Source organism: Microtus ochrogaster, chromosome 2 (assembly GCF_000317375.1).
Source record: "Microtus ochrogaster isolate Prairie Vole_2 chromosome 2, MicOch1.0, whole genome shotgun sequence".
Lineage (NCBI taxonomy): Eukaryota > Metazoa > Chordata > Mammalia > Rodentia > Cricetidae > Microtus > Microtus ochrogaster.
This window is the reverse complement of record NC_022010.1, coordinates 42,245,163-42,261,612: the sequence shown is the minus strand read 5'-3', so window position 1 is coordinate 42,261,612 and position 16,450 is coordinate 42,245,163. Positions and strand designations below refer to the sequence as shown.

Below are 16,450 nucleotides of genomic sequence, written 5' to 3'. Positions count from 1 at the left end.
AGTTCCAGGACAGCCAGGGCTACACAGAGAAACCCTGTCTCAAAAAATAAAAACAAAATAGAAAGGAGGGGAGGAGGGAGAGGGGAACAAGGACACAGACTTTTAGGAGAAACTGCTTAAAACAATGTTTGGTATGCAAAAACCATTCAATAAATTTTCTAAGTATTGTTCCCATTGTCACCTTCACCATCTCATCAACTTACTAGCTTTTGCTGTCTTCAATCCAAATTCTAAACTAGCTGCTATTTTCCTCAAGTGCCATTAAGTCAAGTGTGAAAGTTATGGAAGCGCATTCCCACCTCCTAAACCACTCCCATTCTCTCAAGCTGTCATGCCAAAGAGCGTTCCTAGGATAACAATCACGTCCTTCTGAGCTCAGTGCGGCTGATGTGCTCTCTAGTTTCTTCTCTGTCTTGATGTAAAACCATGGCTTTCACCCCGAGCCTTTTCTCCCCCTCTGTACTCACTGCTCCACGACAAGACCTGACATAATGGAGCCTTGTACTCTATTTACCTTTACAGGCTCATCTCACGCCCCCTCAAGGCCTATCCAGTCAGTGAGGCTTTAGGAAACCTAGGTTTGTTTTCTGACCACAATCAGCCTACAATGTGGGACCAGTACTTCATTTCTGTAGAGCTGCAGCTTCATCTGTGAAAACGAACACTCTCAGCTTCCCTATTATAAAATAAACAGAGAGTCTTGACTTGTTTTAAGTCTTTACTTGGTAATAAGTCAAGTAAAGACTTATGGAAGGGGGTGATGCTTGACAAATCAGAAGAAACAGTGTGAAGTAAGAGATGATTTAAGCAAAAGAATGACAGGAGGTAAAAGAGTGTGATAAAACAGACATTTTAGCTACCTACATTCTCAGAGATAAGAAGGCACAAAAGGAGGAGAGAGACATCTCGGGCAGAGAGAAGAGGGGCTGGGAGGTGACAGGTTTGGTTTCAGACCCCTATAAACTTGTTTCTAGGAATACTGATGTTAGATCTGTCAATGGACAAATGGTTTTCCTAAATTTTGACAGAGCAATGGGCTCTGACTGAAGGACTCCAGGGAGGAGGAGGACCATCACTCTCAGACTGACACAGCAGGGGTGGGAGCAGATGAGCACATATGGGTGTGGTTCCCAGCAACCACATGGTGGCCTACAACTGTTTCACAGGGTCTGAAATCTTCTTACATCCAAGAGCCCCAGGCATACATACAGTACACAACACACATATATACATGCAGGCAAAACACACATAAAAATAAATATAGCCGGGCGGTGGTGGCGTACGCCTTTAATCCCAGCACTCAGGAGGCAGAGGTAGGAGGATCTCTGTGAGTTCGAGACCAGCCTGGTCTACAGAGCTAGTTCCAGGACAGGCTCCAAAGCCACAGAGAAACCCTGTCTCGAAAAACCCAAAAAAAAAAAAAAAAAAAACCCAAAACCCCCCCCCCAAAATATATATATATAAAGAAGGAATTCATCATGTAAAGCAATGAAACAAAAATGCATAGAGTACTTTCAAAAAATGATCTTGGTCTAAAATTCTAAAACACAGGAACCTTTTCTAGGCAAGAATGACTCATTCAACAAAAATCTCCAGAACTCTACAGACTCAAACCTGCTAAGATCTGGTGAGCAAAACACACAGTTCCTATCTTGAAGTTTGCAAATGAATGGGAGAGACATATTAAGCGAATAAAATTATAAATACTTAATATTTATTACTTAATAATTTCAAGGGTGATTTTAAATGAAAAAAAAAAACAAGCATAAAATCAAAATTTGCTTCCCATAGTCCTCAGACTGCACAAGAGATGCTATAAAATATCCACAGAAGAAACGGTAACGGGGTTGTCCTTACTGAGCAGGTATGGAAACAGGAAGGAAGGAAAGAATCAGAGATCACGAAAGAACGAAGCCTGGTAGCCTCCCAACAAACAGCATTTGCTACAGGAAAAATGTGGAGACAACACTGTGACATTCACACAGCACTGCCACTTTCATGATTTTTTTTTTTTTTCTGAGACAAGTTTTCTCTATATAACAGTCCTGGTTGTCTTAGAACTCACTCTGTAGACCAGGCTGGCCTTGAACTCACAGAGATCTGCCTGCCTCTGCCTCCTGAGTGCTGGGATTAAAGGCCTGCGCCGCCACCACCTGGCCACTTTCATGATCTTTATACTATACCTGAGATGGGAGAGCCAGCAACCCCATAGTAAGGTGGTTAGGTTAATGGTTTCTACTGGCCTATAACCAGTCATAACTATGGCTAAGGGAGACAGTCACTCTATCTTTAGTTGAGAATTCTTGTGAGGGAAACAAATGGCCCTTTAATTAGGGCAACAATAACCGACAGTCCTGGCAAAATGAATATATATTTACCTCTCTTAACTTCAAGAGTTATTATCTGTCAGTGATGGTAAAGCTCTTACTTTGACAAAGTCCAAGACAGCATCTCTCTGAATCTGCTTAGTCCTTATTTTCTCCTCCTCATACTGCAGGGCTGCGAGCTGTGCCTCTCTCCGAGTGCACTCGACTGACTGTTCTCTCCTCTGATGAAGCTCCAAGTCTGAATGTGAAAGCTGCAAGAGGTTGGACATGCAAGTGGGGATAAGAGTCAACATGTCAATAACCTGTATCAATATAAAGAATGCTGCTAACTCAAGTTTTACTTTGCAGTATTAACATTTTTAAAAACTCACTGTTTTGTTTTTTTTTTGGTTTTTTGAGACAGGGTTTCTCTGTAGCTTTGGAGCCTGTCCTGGAACTAGCTTCTGTAGACCAGGCTGGTCTCAAACTCACAGAGATCCACCTGCCTCTGCCTCCCGAGTGCTGGGATTACAGGCGTGTGCCACCACCGCCCGGCTAAAAACTCACTGCTCTTATATGTATAAAAGTGGGAACTATCATGGACACATGCTGTATGAACTAACTGAGAAGACAAATAGTAAGATTTATAGATATTTGGCAATTAATGGCAGTTTAAGTATTTAAAAGAACACTGGGTCCCAGCACTCGGGAGGCAGAGGCAGGCGGATCTCTGTGAGTTCGAGGCCAGCCTGGTCTACAAAGGGAGTTCCAGGACAGGCTCCAAAGCTACAGAGAAACCCTGTCTCGAAAAACCAAAAAAAAAAAAAAAAAAAAAAGAACACTGGGCTGGCAAGAAAGCTCAGCCAGTAAAGGTGCTTGCCATCGAAACCTATGACCTGAGCTGAATCCCAGGAACCCATGTGGTAAAAGAAACAACTCCCCAAGTTGTCCTCTTACCTCTACATGTATGCTGTGTGATGTGCACACATAGGCACACATGTGTGCACAAGGACACGAACACACACATACATATACAAACATATAGGACACATATGTACATAAACACATTAAATAAATATTAAAAATTAAAAGAACGTTATCTTAGTTTAGCAAAATCAAAACAGAAATAACAAAGATAAATCTAGTAACTAGGCCAGGTAGTGGTGGCACACACCTTTAATTCCAGCACTTGTGAGGCAGAGAGGCAGGTGGACCTCTATGAGTTTGAGGCCAGCCTGGTCTACAGAGTGAGTTCCAGTACAACCTGGACTACATGGAGAAACTCTGTCTCAAAAAACAAAAACAAAAACAAAAACAAAAAAAACAAAACCCCAAAAACAAACAGACAAAAAACCTCAAACAACAGCAACAAATCTAATATCTAAAAAAACCTACCCGATTGTGGTTTGGTGGCAGTGATAACACGGAGGATGGCTCAGCTGGAACCCTGGCTCCCAAAAAGAAAAATAAGAACTCATTGACAACAAGATAAGGGACAAGAGAAATTTTCATTATTAACAAGTTTCTGCCGATCAGCAGGCAACCTGCTGAGTTAGAACTGAAAGAGTAAACATAAGCCCAAAAATGACATTAAACCACAGCTTACCTGATGCCCCAACTTACATACCGTCTATGCCAGCCAACAGGGTGACAGTGGCCGAGAACACTTTTCAAACAGCATCATTTTTTTTTTTCTGTGACACATAGAGCCATTACCCACTTTACTACCATCACTGAAACAAGAGCTGTGTGAACTGAGATCTGATGACACAGCCGTCTCATCAACAGAAACCGGGACTATATTTACAATACAGCACCTTAAGGAACCAAGTAATGACTACTGACTTTCATTCTGAAGGAAAAGGTGCTGCTTACCAAACACAAAGACAGCACCACCCTCCTCGATTTTACAGTTTGGTGGTTATTTTCTTCCTCAAGCAGGGTAACATTTTTCAAGGCTCTGTAAATCATGTGTGTTTCACTGACATCAGTAAGCTAGCAGGCAAACAAGAAAACTTTCTAAGCTCTTGTAATCGCAACACCTAAAAAACAAAATTGTTTTTTCTTGCTAATGCTAGAGGTCAAACTCAGGGGCTCAAACTCTTTAACCTGGCACTTAGGACTACTACCTCACCTAATGTGCCTAACTTTTCTCCGGTAGGATCCTTGCTGCTTTTCTACCACAAAAAGGAAGCCACCCTCCCTCCTGTGTCTTTCCCAATAAATCTCTGTGTGAAGTTTATTGTGTGGTGTGATTTTGTAGTATTTCTTGGCTCTCAGCTGCCAGGATACCTTTCCCTCAGAGCTGTAACACAATAGTGACACAGCTCAATGGATCTTTATCCTTGATACTAAGCCTGACAACCTGAGCTTAACCCTGAGAACCCACGTGGCGGAAGGAGAGAAATGATTCCCTACAAATTGTTCTATGGTGTCTGAACACAGACACAGTACATGCACACGCATGCGCGCGTGCACACACACACAGACAGAGAAAACAAACTAAAAACAAGGATTCAATTTAAAATTAAAAAGCAGGCAAAATTTAATTGTTGTTCATTGTCTCTTCACCTTTGTCACTGGTAAATGCCTACTTTCTAGACAACTCAATTGGCCTTGGCTACCTACACAAACATCCAAGACACCCATTTCGAAAAAAAGAAACAGGCAACAAGGATTATCCTTAGTTAGTGTACAAGCACTGCCTGATGTTTGCTTTGGGAATAATCGAATCATTATTAATCACAGCTATAATTATACATAATATATATAATAATTCTATGCATGTAATTATTAGAATACCCTTAGTATATGAGCACTGCCTAATATTTGCTTTGGGAACAATCTGATAATAATTCCTATATATTGTTATAAATCCAATGAATTAGGAAATTTACTAAAGTATGCTGGGCTTCAACATCTTCATATATATACTTTTTTTGGGTTTTGTTTTTTTTTTGAGACCGGGTTTCTCTGTAGCTTTGGAGCCTGTCCTAGAACTAGCTCTTGTAGACCAGGCTAGCCTTGAACTCACAGAGATCCGCCTGCCTCTGCCTCCCAAGTGCTGGGATTAAAGGAGTGTGCCACCACTGCCTGGCTCAACATCTTCATTTATAAAGTTAGGATAAATATGTTTACCCCTAGGATATGTTATTAAAACTAAATAAGATACCGCAGGGATGGGGAGATGGCTGGGTTGGTAAATTATTTGCAAAGCAAGCACTGGAAACTGAGTTCAGCCCCCAGAACATGCATAACAGTTGGTGAGCACTTATAATCCTGGTGCTGGAAAGGTGGACATAGGATCTCTGGGGCTTGTAGCTAGCCAGCTTGCCTAATCAGCAGATGGAGAATCCCAGGACAGTCAGAGACTGTCTCAGAAAAGGTGGATGTGTTCCTAGGGAGCAACAACTGAGGCTGTCTGGCCTCTACATGCATGCATACATACATACATGCAAAAGTACACCTGCATACACATCATCCCCACAAACAGACATGTTCATTCACACACAGAGACCACACAAACATACTGGAATGACTACCTGTGTAGGATGACAGGAATTAATTATATCTTGTCCCAGCTCTACTACTCCTGATTGTTGAAACTTCCTATAGCTTTTATTAGACATCTGTGAATGATCTGAATCCAAAGAAAGAAGGGACCAACTAAACCCATCCCCAGCAGGCTATCTGTTCTCACCTGAACACTGTTTTTGAATCATTTAATATATACCTCTCCTTCCATATTTCTCTAATTTTTAAAACAGAAGATAATGAAGGACTCCAACACTGCACGATGTTTCTAAGTCCTGCCTTCTTTTACACAACTGGAGACAGGGCCTCACTAAGTTGTCTAAGTTAGAATTGAATTTTCAATCTTTCTACTGCAGGCCTATGAGTGCTCAGCTCCTACTATATTTCTTTACCTTCTCTTTATACTGAACTTTCTTTTAAGAAGCCAGCCAAACCCAGTCTCCATTTTTAAGTCTTACGTTCTCTGGGTCTCCAGAGCAGCAAAGCTCCGCCCATGGTGAACACTACTAAAGCAGCAGGCCCAGAGGATCAGTAATATGGGGCATTTCATCCTTCCCTGTCTTTTTCCTGTGCAGTTTTTGTGATTTTATGTATCTACTCATGTTCACTGCTGGGCAGCCTAGCGTTGGGACTGGTGACTCTGATGTGGTTCTTGGAGCGAGCGTTGCAAGCGATCTCGGCACAGTCGGCTTTGATGCACTTCAGCAGCACTTCCAGCCTCTAGCCATCGTGGACCAGGAATTTCCAGAATCCCGTAACTGATGCTGGACACCAGAGTTTGGCCCTAGATCTTCTCTGCATCCTAATGTCAATCAATACATCTAGCTTTCTGTCACTTTTGCTTAATTTTGACACAACAGTCTGACCGGTGCCAAGTGAACTTGTTGGTCCTCTCTCTCTCTCTTTTTTTTCTTTTTTGAGACAGGGTTTCTCTGTAGCTTTGGTTCCTGTCCTGGAACTAGCACTTGTAGACCAGGCCGGCCTCGAACTCACAGAGATCCACCTGCCTCTGCCTCCCGAGTGCACTACCACTGCCCAGCTTGTTGGTCCTCTTTTTGGAATTCCTCAGATGCTGGAGGGGTAGGAGCTATGATGATGCCAAAGAGATGGCAGCGACCTCGAAGGCAGCAGAGAGGAAGATGAGCCCTGCTCTTTTCATCTTAGCCTTTCAGACACTATCCTTTGTCTTCCATCCCTGAGTGCTCCTGCTCAGGCTCTTCTGCCAGTTGTTTAAGCTCTAAGTTCTCCCTATCTCTGTGTCTAACAGCTTACTCAAGTCTTAAGGGTGCACCTAATGGGCATTTAAAGAAAATGACCATATCCATTCTGAGATAAAGATAAAGTATATAAAATTGAACTAAACCTCCAAGGAATAATTTATGAGTATAAAAGGTCAAGTTACATAATTTTCATATGTGGGGCTGGAGAGATGACTCAGTGGAATATAGCACTGACCGCTCTTCCAGAGGACCTGAGTCCAGTCCCAGCACCCACATGGCGCTCACAACTGTCTCTGCCTTCAGTTCCAGGGACCTGACAGCATGACAAAACACCAAGGCAAATAAAATAAAATTAAAATATTTTTCTTATTGATTATTCTTCCTACATTTTCTTCAGTCCATCAACATCACAGTTCCTGAGACGACATACAGCATGCTATCTGTGTAAAGTCCTAGGATGGATGACAGATGACAACACATTTACTGTCAGCTGGGTATGGTGGCACATGCTTCTGAGTCCACGAGGCAGAGGTGGGTGGATCTCTTAGTTAAAGGACAGCCTGATGTACAGATTGACTTCTAAGACAGCCAAGGGCTACATAGAGGGACACTGACTTGGAAAAACAGAACAAAACAAAAAGAACAGATATATCAAGCCTACTGTTTTTAAGATTTCATACACAAAGACCAAAGACTGAAAAAAAAAAAAACTAACTACAGTTTATAGCCAAAAACATTTTAGAATTCTAGACTGAGAAACAATATTGAGCTAATTTTAGAAATAGGGAGACTCGGGGCTGGAGAGATGGCTCAGTGGTTAAGAGCACTGACTGCTCTTCCAGAGGACCCGGGTTCAATTCTCAGCATCCACATGGCTGCCCACAACTGTCTGAAGATCTAGTTCCAGGGGACCTGACACCTTCACACCAATGCATATAAAATAAAGTTAAATAAATAAATAAATAAATAAAAAGAAATAGGGAGACTCAGTGCAGTGGAGAGACTGTATATATTGAAGAAAGAAAGAAAATACACATAACCTGCTCTGTTCCCCCACCAAAAACTTAAGTTACAGAGTAGGGGCTTCTGAAAATCTTTAAATTTTCTAGAATAAATACACACCCATCACCACAAATTTCATTACTACTAAGTACTTTTAAATCATCTGATTCTAAGGTCCTGGTTTAGGTACCATGTTTACAATGGCGTAAGCACAAATGCAGACAGATCTAGTTTAAATACAAGGCATGGAAAGCACACCTAAGTCAATGGCTTCATTATATTTGGATTTACATAAAACCAAAATCGATTCACAGTCTTAATATTGAGTTTCAAAACAGAAAATGACCTACAATAGACTTGATGTATCTCATTTTATTATGCTGAGTGAAAGAAGCCAAATAAATAACGTAGACTCTGTGGTAAAAAAAAAAAAGAAAATGACGTAGAGTTGCCTTTTCACACCTGCTTTGATGTGAGTATCTTTTCATGTCTTCTGTTTTCTGAAATTCTCTAACAGCTACTGGCTTTACTGGTGAACCCTAGACCAAAAGGAAAAAAGAAAATAACTTTAACATACATTATACATATATATATAATTCTGTCATTATATTCTTAATTACTTTTACTTTTAGAAAATTAGACACTAAAACTTTATTTTGACAGGATATTCCTTTGTGAGCGTTGTGTTTAAAAGCATGCAGGCTAGCAGGTTGTGATGGTGCATACCTATAATCCTAGAACTCAAGAAGCTGAGGCAAAAAATTGAGTTTGAAGCCGGGCGGTGGTGGCGCACGCCTTTAATCCCAGCACTTGGGAGGCAGAGGCAGGCGGATCTCTGTGAGTTCGAGGCCAGCCTGATCTACAAGAGCTAGTTCCAGGACAGGAATCAAAAGCTACGGAGAAACCCTGTCTCGAAAAACCCAAAAAAGAAAAAAAAAAATTGAGTTTGAGGACAGCCTGGGTAACAGGAAGACTCTATTCTCAAAAACCTATAGCAAGGGCTGCTGAGACAGGTGACTGTGGAAAGGCACTTGCTGTGCAAACCAAGCCACCTGAGTTTGCCCTCCAGAACCTCCAGAAAGCTGGACAGTGAGAACCAACTCCAAAGTTGTCCTCTGACCTTTATGGATGCACTGTGGTATGTGTGCTGACAAACTCACCAACACATACATATTAACAAATGAACAAAAGCAGAACCAAGCTGAAACAAACACACAAAACTCATATTACATGGGCTTTGATAATAAAAATATGCAAACTCTATGAATATTTATTTTATTTAAATGGTTATCTTTTTATTTTTTATATTAATTAGTGATTACAAAGAGTAATATTGTCAGAATAAAAAGGGCCTTAGCAGCCGGGCATGGTGGCATACATCTTTAATCTCATTACTAGGGAGGCAGAGGCAGGTGGATCTCTGTGAGTTCGAGGCCAGCCTGGTCTATACAGTAAGTTCCAGGATAGCCAGGACTCTGTAGAGAGACCCTGTTTCAAGAAACAAACAAACAAAACAAAACAAAACAAAACAAAACAAACAGAAGAGCTCAGAACTCCCTCCTGGCAAGCTGAGCTGCATCTGCTGAGCTAGCGTGTGACTCCCTTCCACTGCTGCAGCAGAAGTTACGCACTGCCCAATTGTAGAAAGCGACATGACACAGAAATACCAAGAGCACTATGCCAAGAATTACAGCTACCGCACAAAAGTAGTTAGAACTTAAAAACACTAAAGGAGCCTCTATAGTGTGGTAGGGACACTGCTCAGTAGGCCAGTGAGCAGTTCCTGTTCCATGTTGTAGAGACACTCCACTCAGACAACCTATAAAGTGATTAAAGGAAGACAGAAAAAAAAAAAGGATTTCTCTAAAGAGTATTATGTAGCATTATTAATTTAAATTTTATTAGAAAGTAAGTCTTGATTCCAGCAGAGAAACTAACAGCTTCTAACAGCTTGAACCACAGGTCAGTTTTATCAATCCCTGGTCTATCACTATTTTTTGGCTACAGGATTTGATTTATGTGCTTTTATCTGATTTAGAAACAAGTGTCCTCTGAACTGCAACAAAAACGACTGTGTTCAAAGCCTTCAGACAGGAGCAGAGGATTCTCTGGAGGAATGCTATTGCTCCGCAGTCACTCCGCTTGAAGCAGTTGATCCTTGATTGCTAAGTTAAAGACATCACTCTTCAAAAAGGCCCCAGTGTTCCTCAGACAACTGCCTGCTCAGAGCCTGGGACAAACTCCAGACATGAACACAGCACACACAAGAATGAAGTCATTTTACTCTGCTGACTAGATAGATTGAAGAATGCTGTTCTACTTGAGACCCTTGAGGAATTGGCAGAGATTCTACAGTGGTCTGAATGCCCACTTGTTTTTTAGGCAATTCAATGCTTCATTATACAAGACACCCAAGAATTTTAATAGCAAACAATTTATATTCTGTTAACATAGGATAAAAGCATCAGTATAATTAAACTTATTATTATTCTATGGGTAACTTGAAGGTTTCCTCAAAAGCCAACGTTGGCTTAGTTAATTACCTATCAAATTATGATTTATAGTTAGCAATAACATAAAAGCAAACCAATCAGGAAAAGAAAAGGAAAGAAAAAAGCCATTCAGAAAGCAAAACAATATAGTAAGGAAAAGTATCCTGTCCCATGCTCTCTCTGCAAAAGCCTGAGGTCACGCTCAGGTGTCACGCTCGGGTCCCCTTTACTGCATCTTCAAATGAATGAAACCTGCCTTCTTATCTGAAGGATAAAACTTGAACCATTTTTTAGACTACTTCCTGATTTTTCCAAATTAAGTTTGAAAAATCCAGATCTAAGATTGGAATGGAAAATAAACAAATAGGCCTAAACCAATAAATAACTGCCATGCTGAAATCTACACCAGCCCGAATTGTCTTCAGTAGGAATACCAACTTTCTTAGGCTAGAACGGGACTCTACCTCATGGGAGATCCGCCGTTGTTCAATGTATGCCATGAACTGTGAGCTGAGACTGTTGGCATCCAAGCCTTTGTGCTGTTTGACATCGTTCTCTTCTTCTTCTGTAGTACAGCTGTCAATGTAGTCAATCTGATCCAGATCATGCTCCACTGTACACCCCAGAGAAAGAGACAGAGAGAGATTCAAAGTTAAACAGACAATAAAGACTGCTTAAATAACACTCTCCCTCTTCCCTTTGTCTGTTCTGTGACACATGCCTTTAGGAGTTAGTCTATAGACCCTTGCAAAAGTAGTCTTTTGAAAACCTTAGTCCAAATACACTAAAGAATGCAAAAACTGAGGGTGAACCATTTAAGTTTAGACCCTGACATCTATTTATTTTTCTCTGGATGGCTCCATAGTGTTTTAAACAGGCAGCCTGAGTCTGTGGGACAGAAGACGGCTGCTGCTTAGAGACAGAAGGCCGTCTGTATCTTTTCATTAGTTTGAGATCCAGAAAATGTAACAGTTAACGCAAAAGAGGACAGAAGATATGGGATAAGAAACTTATTGACTGTTTCCCTTCCTGCAATTCAAACTTAAAAAAAAGAGAGCACAAAGATTTCCCTATTAGAAGATTACTTGCTAGAGGGCAATGCTTCAGAGAGTTCTGCAGTAGCTTGGGAGTGAAAAATGTTCTCTTCTCAAAGACACCGACTGGAGAGTGTATCGTATAACTTTTTAAACAAAATGTCTACTCCCCTAGAAACGCACTGGAGGAGAGGAGGCAGCTGAAGACACATAGAATGCTTTCATTTTTCAAGCTTCCGGATGTTAACTACTTTTAACAGCTAGTTAAATGGCTCACTAGGAAAGAGCTCATTGCGAAGATGTTTCTCAAGCAGTACGTTAAACCCCAACTGTAGTTTTATGCTGTCTTACTGTGCCAGAACACTGAATTTAAATGAACTGCAGCTTATATTAAATTGAATCTTGTGTTATAAGTTTATTAAGATTTAAAAGAATTAAAAGGTTATAAGGTGGTATTACATCATCCACTGAGGCCACCTCCTCAGTCCCCAAATGCCACATTTCAAATGCTGAATAACCACATGGGGCTAGTGGCTACCACACTGAAAGGCACAGTTGGAAATTATGTTGTCTTAAATATAATAACAGTACAGATAACTAATATGAGAGCAAAATTTAGAATAAAATTACTAAGATATGAGTGGGATGGTAAGTGACAGAAATAAAGAAGAATGTAAACCAGAGAAGACAAAACAATTAGAAATGAAATTGTTTCTCAAAAACATAAGCATTTCTAGAAAATCTATGTAATTTTTCCCTCAGCACTGGCCCTCAAGATTTGAACATTAGACTTTAAAATTCAAATTGGAAGAATACAGAACGGAATCCTAAAACTTGCTTCAGAAGTACATGAAGCAGAGAGAATGGTATATTTTTATAAAAATGACTACTAAGTTCAAAATGTCAGAATAAGAAAGCTAGTCTTCAGAAGCTCCAAGAACATACTCCCGATGGGAAACAGAGCCTACACTAACACATGCCCTGGAGGACGGGCGTGCTGGTAGGCACCTTAGTCCCAGCTGTTCAGGCGGTTGGTGTAAGGTTACTTGAACCCAGGAGCTAGAGTCAGCCTGGACAATGGGGTGTAGGCTAAATGATTCAGTAGGGAAAAGCGTTTCTGGCTAAGCCTGATGACCTGATTGATCTATGGGATCCACAGGTGGAAGGAGAGAAGAGTTGTTCTCTACGCTCAGCGTGCCTGCGGTCGCACACTCCTTCCCAATAAACAGGTAACTCTATTTTTAAAAGTTAGAAACAAATGCAAGCAGATAAACACAATTGATGAAGAGCTCAAGAAGTCTCATTAAAATAGAGAATCCTAAAAAGAGACAATATTACTTCAGAAAAATATTGTAGTAAGACCAAGATAAACAAAATCTACTGCAGATAAACTATACTTTCTAAGGTTGCCTCTGAAATAAGTATTTGAGGGAAATAATTTTAATTGCAAACTGAAAATGAGAAATTCGGTTTTCATTCCAAACTTTTTTTTGTCATATATAAACAGAAGTCTTTAGAAGAGTGAAGGAGCTATAGACACAGACACCAAAGAGTGGGTGTGACAAAGATTACATCACAACGGGGATCACTGACTGCCTAGGCCCTCACCATGCCTTCCCTGCATGCTGCCATGTCGTCTTCACCACAGTGGATTGCATCCCTCTGGAACCCTAAGCCAAATCAAACTGTTTCTTTCTTAAACAAAAACAACGTTAATGTGGGAGTTGGCAAAGTCCTTGCCCATCACACGCAAGGCCCTGGGTTCAATCCTCAGCACTACACATCCAGGAGTGGTGGAAGAAGCCTGTACTTCCAGCAGGAGGTAGGAAGATCAGGTGGACACAGGAGGAGGGGGTTTGAGGCTAACCTTGCCTACTTAACGGGTTAGAGGCCAGTCTGGGTTATAGGAGAGCCTGATATAAAACAAAACAAGCTAACGATCAAGGCTTTAAACATCATCACAATCATGTTTACCTCCACCATTTGAGACTACCACACTGCTGCGATTTTCCTGGTACTGGCTCTCTCTCCGAAGTCTCTGCTCTTTAGTAATCTCTGCCACTCGAAGCGGCAAATCTGAAAATTCATCTGTAGGCTTAAAAAGCAGAAGCATTAAAAGCCATAATCTCCATCAGGCAGTGGTGGCACACGGCTTTAATCCCAGCATTTGGGAAGCAGAGGCAGGAAGATCTCTGTGAGTTCGAGGCCAGCCTGGTCTACAGAGCGAGTATAGGACAACCAGGCCTACACAGAGAAACCCTGTCTTGGGGAAAAAAAAGAAACAAAAACAAACAAATCATCATTTCCAATTTTAGATAATATAAAGAACAGGGATAGAAACTAAAATTTACATAGAAAAGATAAAGCAAAAAAGTCTGGGGAATTGACAGTGAATATTGTATAATTATATGAATTATACAACTGAAATATGTACTTTAAAATGGTAAACTTTACCACAATTAGCAAAAATAGAAGGATATTTAGAACTGTAAGTATATACATGGGTTTACATTATCTACATATATATGCATTGAAATACTCATGAACATAGTTACCAAGACATATATACATACATACATAACTACAAATTATAAGTTGTGATGTAATATTAATTTGGTTTGACTTACTTATTATTTGACTTATTAATTTTCTTAGGTTTGACAGGGTCTCACTGTACAGGCCTGGCTGGCCTGGAACTCACTATGAAGTCCTGGCCTCTTTTGAACTCAGAGATCCACCTGTCATTTCCTCCTGAAGTATGTCTAATAATATAATTACATTATACTATAGACTATATATACTATTTATATATATAATATATAATACTATTAATTAATCAAAACACACCAACAAACAAACCCATGTATTTTTGGCATGTGAATGAACTCACTAAGATGTCCCACCTTCTGTAGGACTGAAGCCAGCCCTTGCCAGTGGCCAGGGAAGAGCTCCACCACTGACCTACAATTTGAAGCTTCGTTTCCAGTCCTACTTACTTTCTCGGCTTCCAGCGCCCCTCCTATCACTGCTCCGCTCCATCATCAGCCATCAAGTTCTAATGTCAGGGCTTTTATTGTTTTGAGACAGAGATTTGCTATGCAGTGTAAGCTGCCTGGAACTTACTACCCAGGTCAAGCTGCCTTCAATTCGTGGTCCTCCTGCCTTAGCCTCCTAAGAGCCAGCTAGGCTTCAGTTTTAACCACCTCAACTCCTATTCAGCTTTCCAGAAAACATACATGGGACGAAACAGTGTAGAATTCTCCAATAGCAGGACTATGTAAGTTTTTTGCCCTTTTTTTGATATCTCCATTTTATGTAATTTTTCTAAGTCAGGAGTTCCGGTATATGAAGAGAACACTTACCTCATTTCCTGACCACCTCTTGTCCCCACTATCCACACTATTGAAGCCTGAATCGAGGGCTCCATAAGGACGTGAGTACAGTTCTTCATGGCTGTCCAAAGGAAGTGTTACTTGTTACTATGAGGCTGAATATTTTTAAAATTAACATCTGAAATTAACCAGTTACAACTTTATTAACAAACATCCTATGATTAGAGCTAAGTGAACAACATTCTCTGAGCTTTTTAACAGGAAAATTCCAAATAGAAACAAAGTAAACAGAATAGGATGAGCCTCCATGCTCAGAATCCACTTTCAAAAATACCATTGCTCAATTCTGTTTCCACTGTGCGCATGTGTAATGTTAGCTCACAATGGATTTCCCCTCATAGCCTCTCCAGACTTGTGTCAACACTGTCTTCATCTGTCTCACCCCTCCTGCCAACCCCTTTCTGCTTTATCATCACAACTGTTCCACCATCCTGTTTTCATGTCCCTGAAGATCTTGCATCATTCCCATGATCCTCTTGCTAGCTTTCACACAAGCAAACATGCACGCACACACACACACACACACACACACACACACACTCCACACACAGGCATACTCGCACACGCATGCACACAAATGCAGGTCCTAAACAAATGAAAAATTCTCCTTATCTGGTTTTGGTACCAGTGTAACCTGGCTTCATGGGCAGGTTTGGCAGTTCACCTCCCAATGCAATGGGACAGCAGAAGGGGCACTAGCACTAGCTCTTCTTTAAAGGTTTGGTAAAATTCAGCAGTGAATCCATCTGGTCCTAGACCTTCCTATGTTGGAGACTTGACTACAGCTTAATCTTCATTGACTGATATTGCCCTAAGTTGTTTATACCATCTTAATTTAATTTGGTAAGTCATACAAGTCTAGGAATCTACCCACTTCTTAAGAGATTTTCCTTTTTCTTTTTGGAACGTAAGTTTTCAAGTGTATACCAAGGATTCAAGACTGATTTGTGGTCTAGACTATGGTCTGCTTCAGAGAAGGCTGCACTGCACGAAGAACAGAGCTCCTGTATCTCTGCTAGAATATCTTCTATAGTTTGGTTAAGGACATTTCATGTGTGATGTAGTTCAATGCTGAAGTTTCTTTGTTGACTTTGGGTAGAGTGATGAGAAGACAACCCTTGGGAGTTAGTTCTCTCCACCATGGGTCCCTGACTGAACTCAGGAATTCACACTTCATGATAAGCACTGTTCCTCGCTGTGCCTTCTGCTGGCCATCTTTGTTGACCTAACTGGATGACCTACGTGAAGATGGGAGGGCAACTGCGACTGCTCACTGTTTACATCTATTTGTCTGCTTTTCCTTTTTGGTTTGGTTTTGCCAACTCTGGTACATATGTTTAGCAGTTATGTTTTATTGGTGAATTGTTCCCTTACTATGTTGTAGGCACATGTACACCACGTGTCTGTGAAGGTGAGAGGAGGACATGCACAATCAGATGGTTCCCTCCATCATGTGGTTCCCAGGGACTA

General features: G+C 40.8%; 1 protein-coding gene across 8 annotated transcripts in view; it reads right to left on the bottom strand.

The window, feature by feature from the left end:
- Lrch3 (leucine rich repeats and calponin homology domain containing 3) overlaps positions 1-16,450 on the bottom strand; it is a 111,974-nt gene that overhangs the window by 34,723 nt on the left and 60,801 nt on the right. For all 8 annotated transcript variants that reach the window (XM_005344860.3, XM_005344861.2, XM_013351622.2 and 5 more), the window contains exons 7-12: positions 14,951-15,041; positions 13,563-13,683; positions 11,019-11,167; positions 8,525-8,601; positions 3,702-3,753; positions 2,429-2,578 (exon numbers count right to left, since the gene is read on the bottom strand). In XM_005344860.3, the coding sequence (XP_005344917.1) occupies positions 2,429-2,578; positions 3,702-3,753; positions 8,525-8,601; positions 11,019-11,167; positions 13,563-13,683; positions 14,951-15,041 (640 nt within the window). The remainder of the gene's footprint in view (positions 1-2,428; positions 2,579-3,701; positions 3,754-8,524; positions 8,602-11,018; positions 11,168-13,562; positions 13,684-14,950; positions 15,042-16,450) is intronic.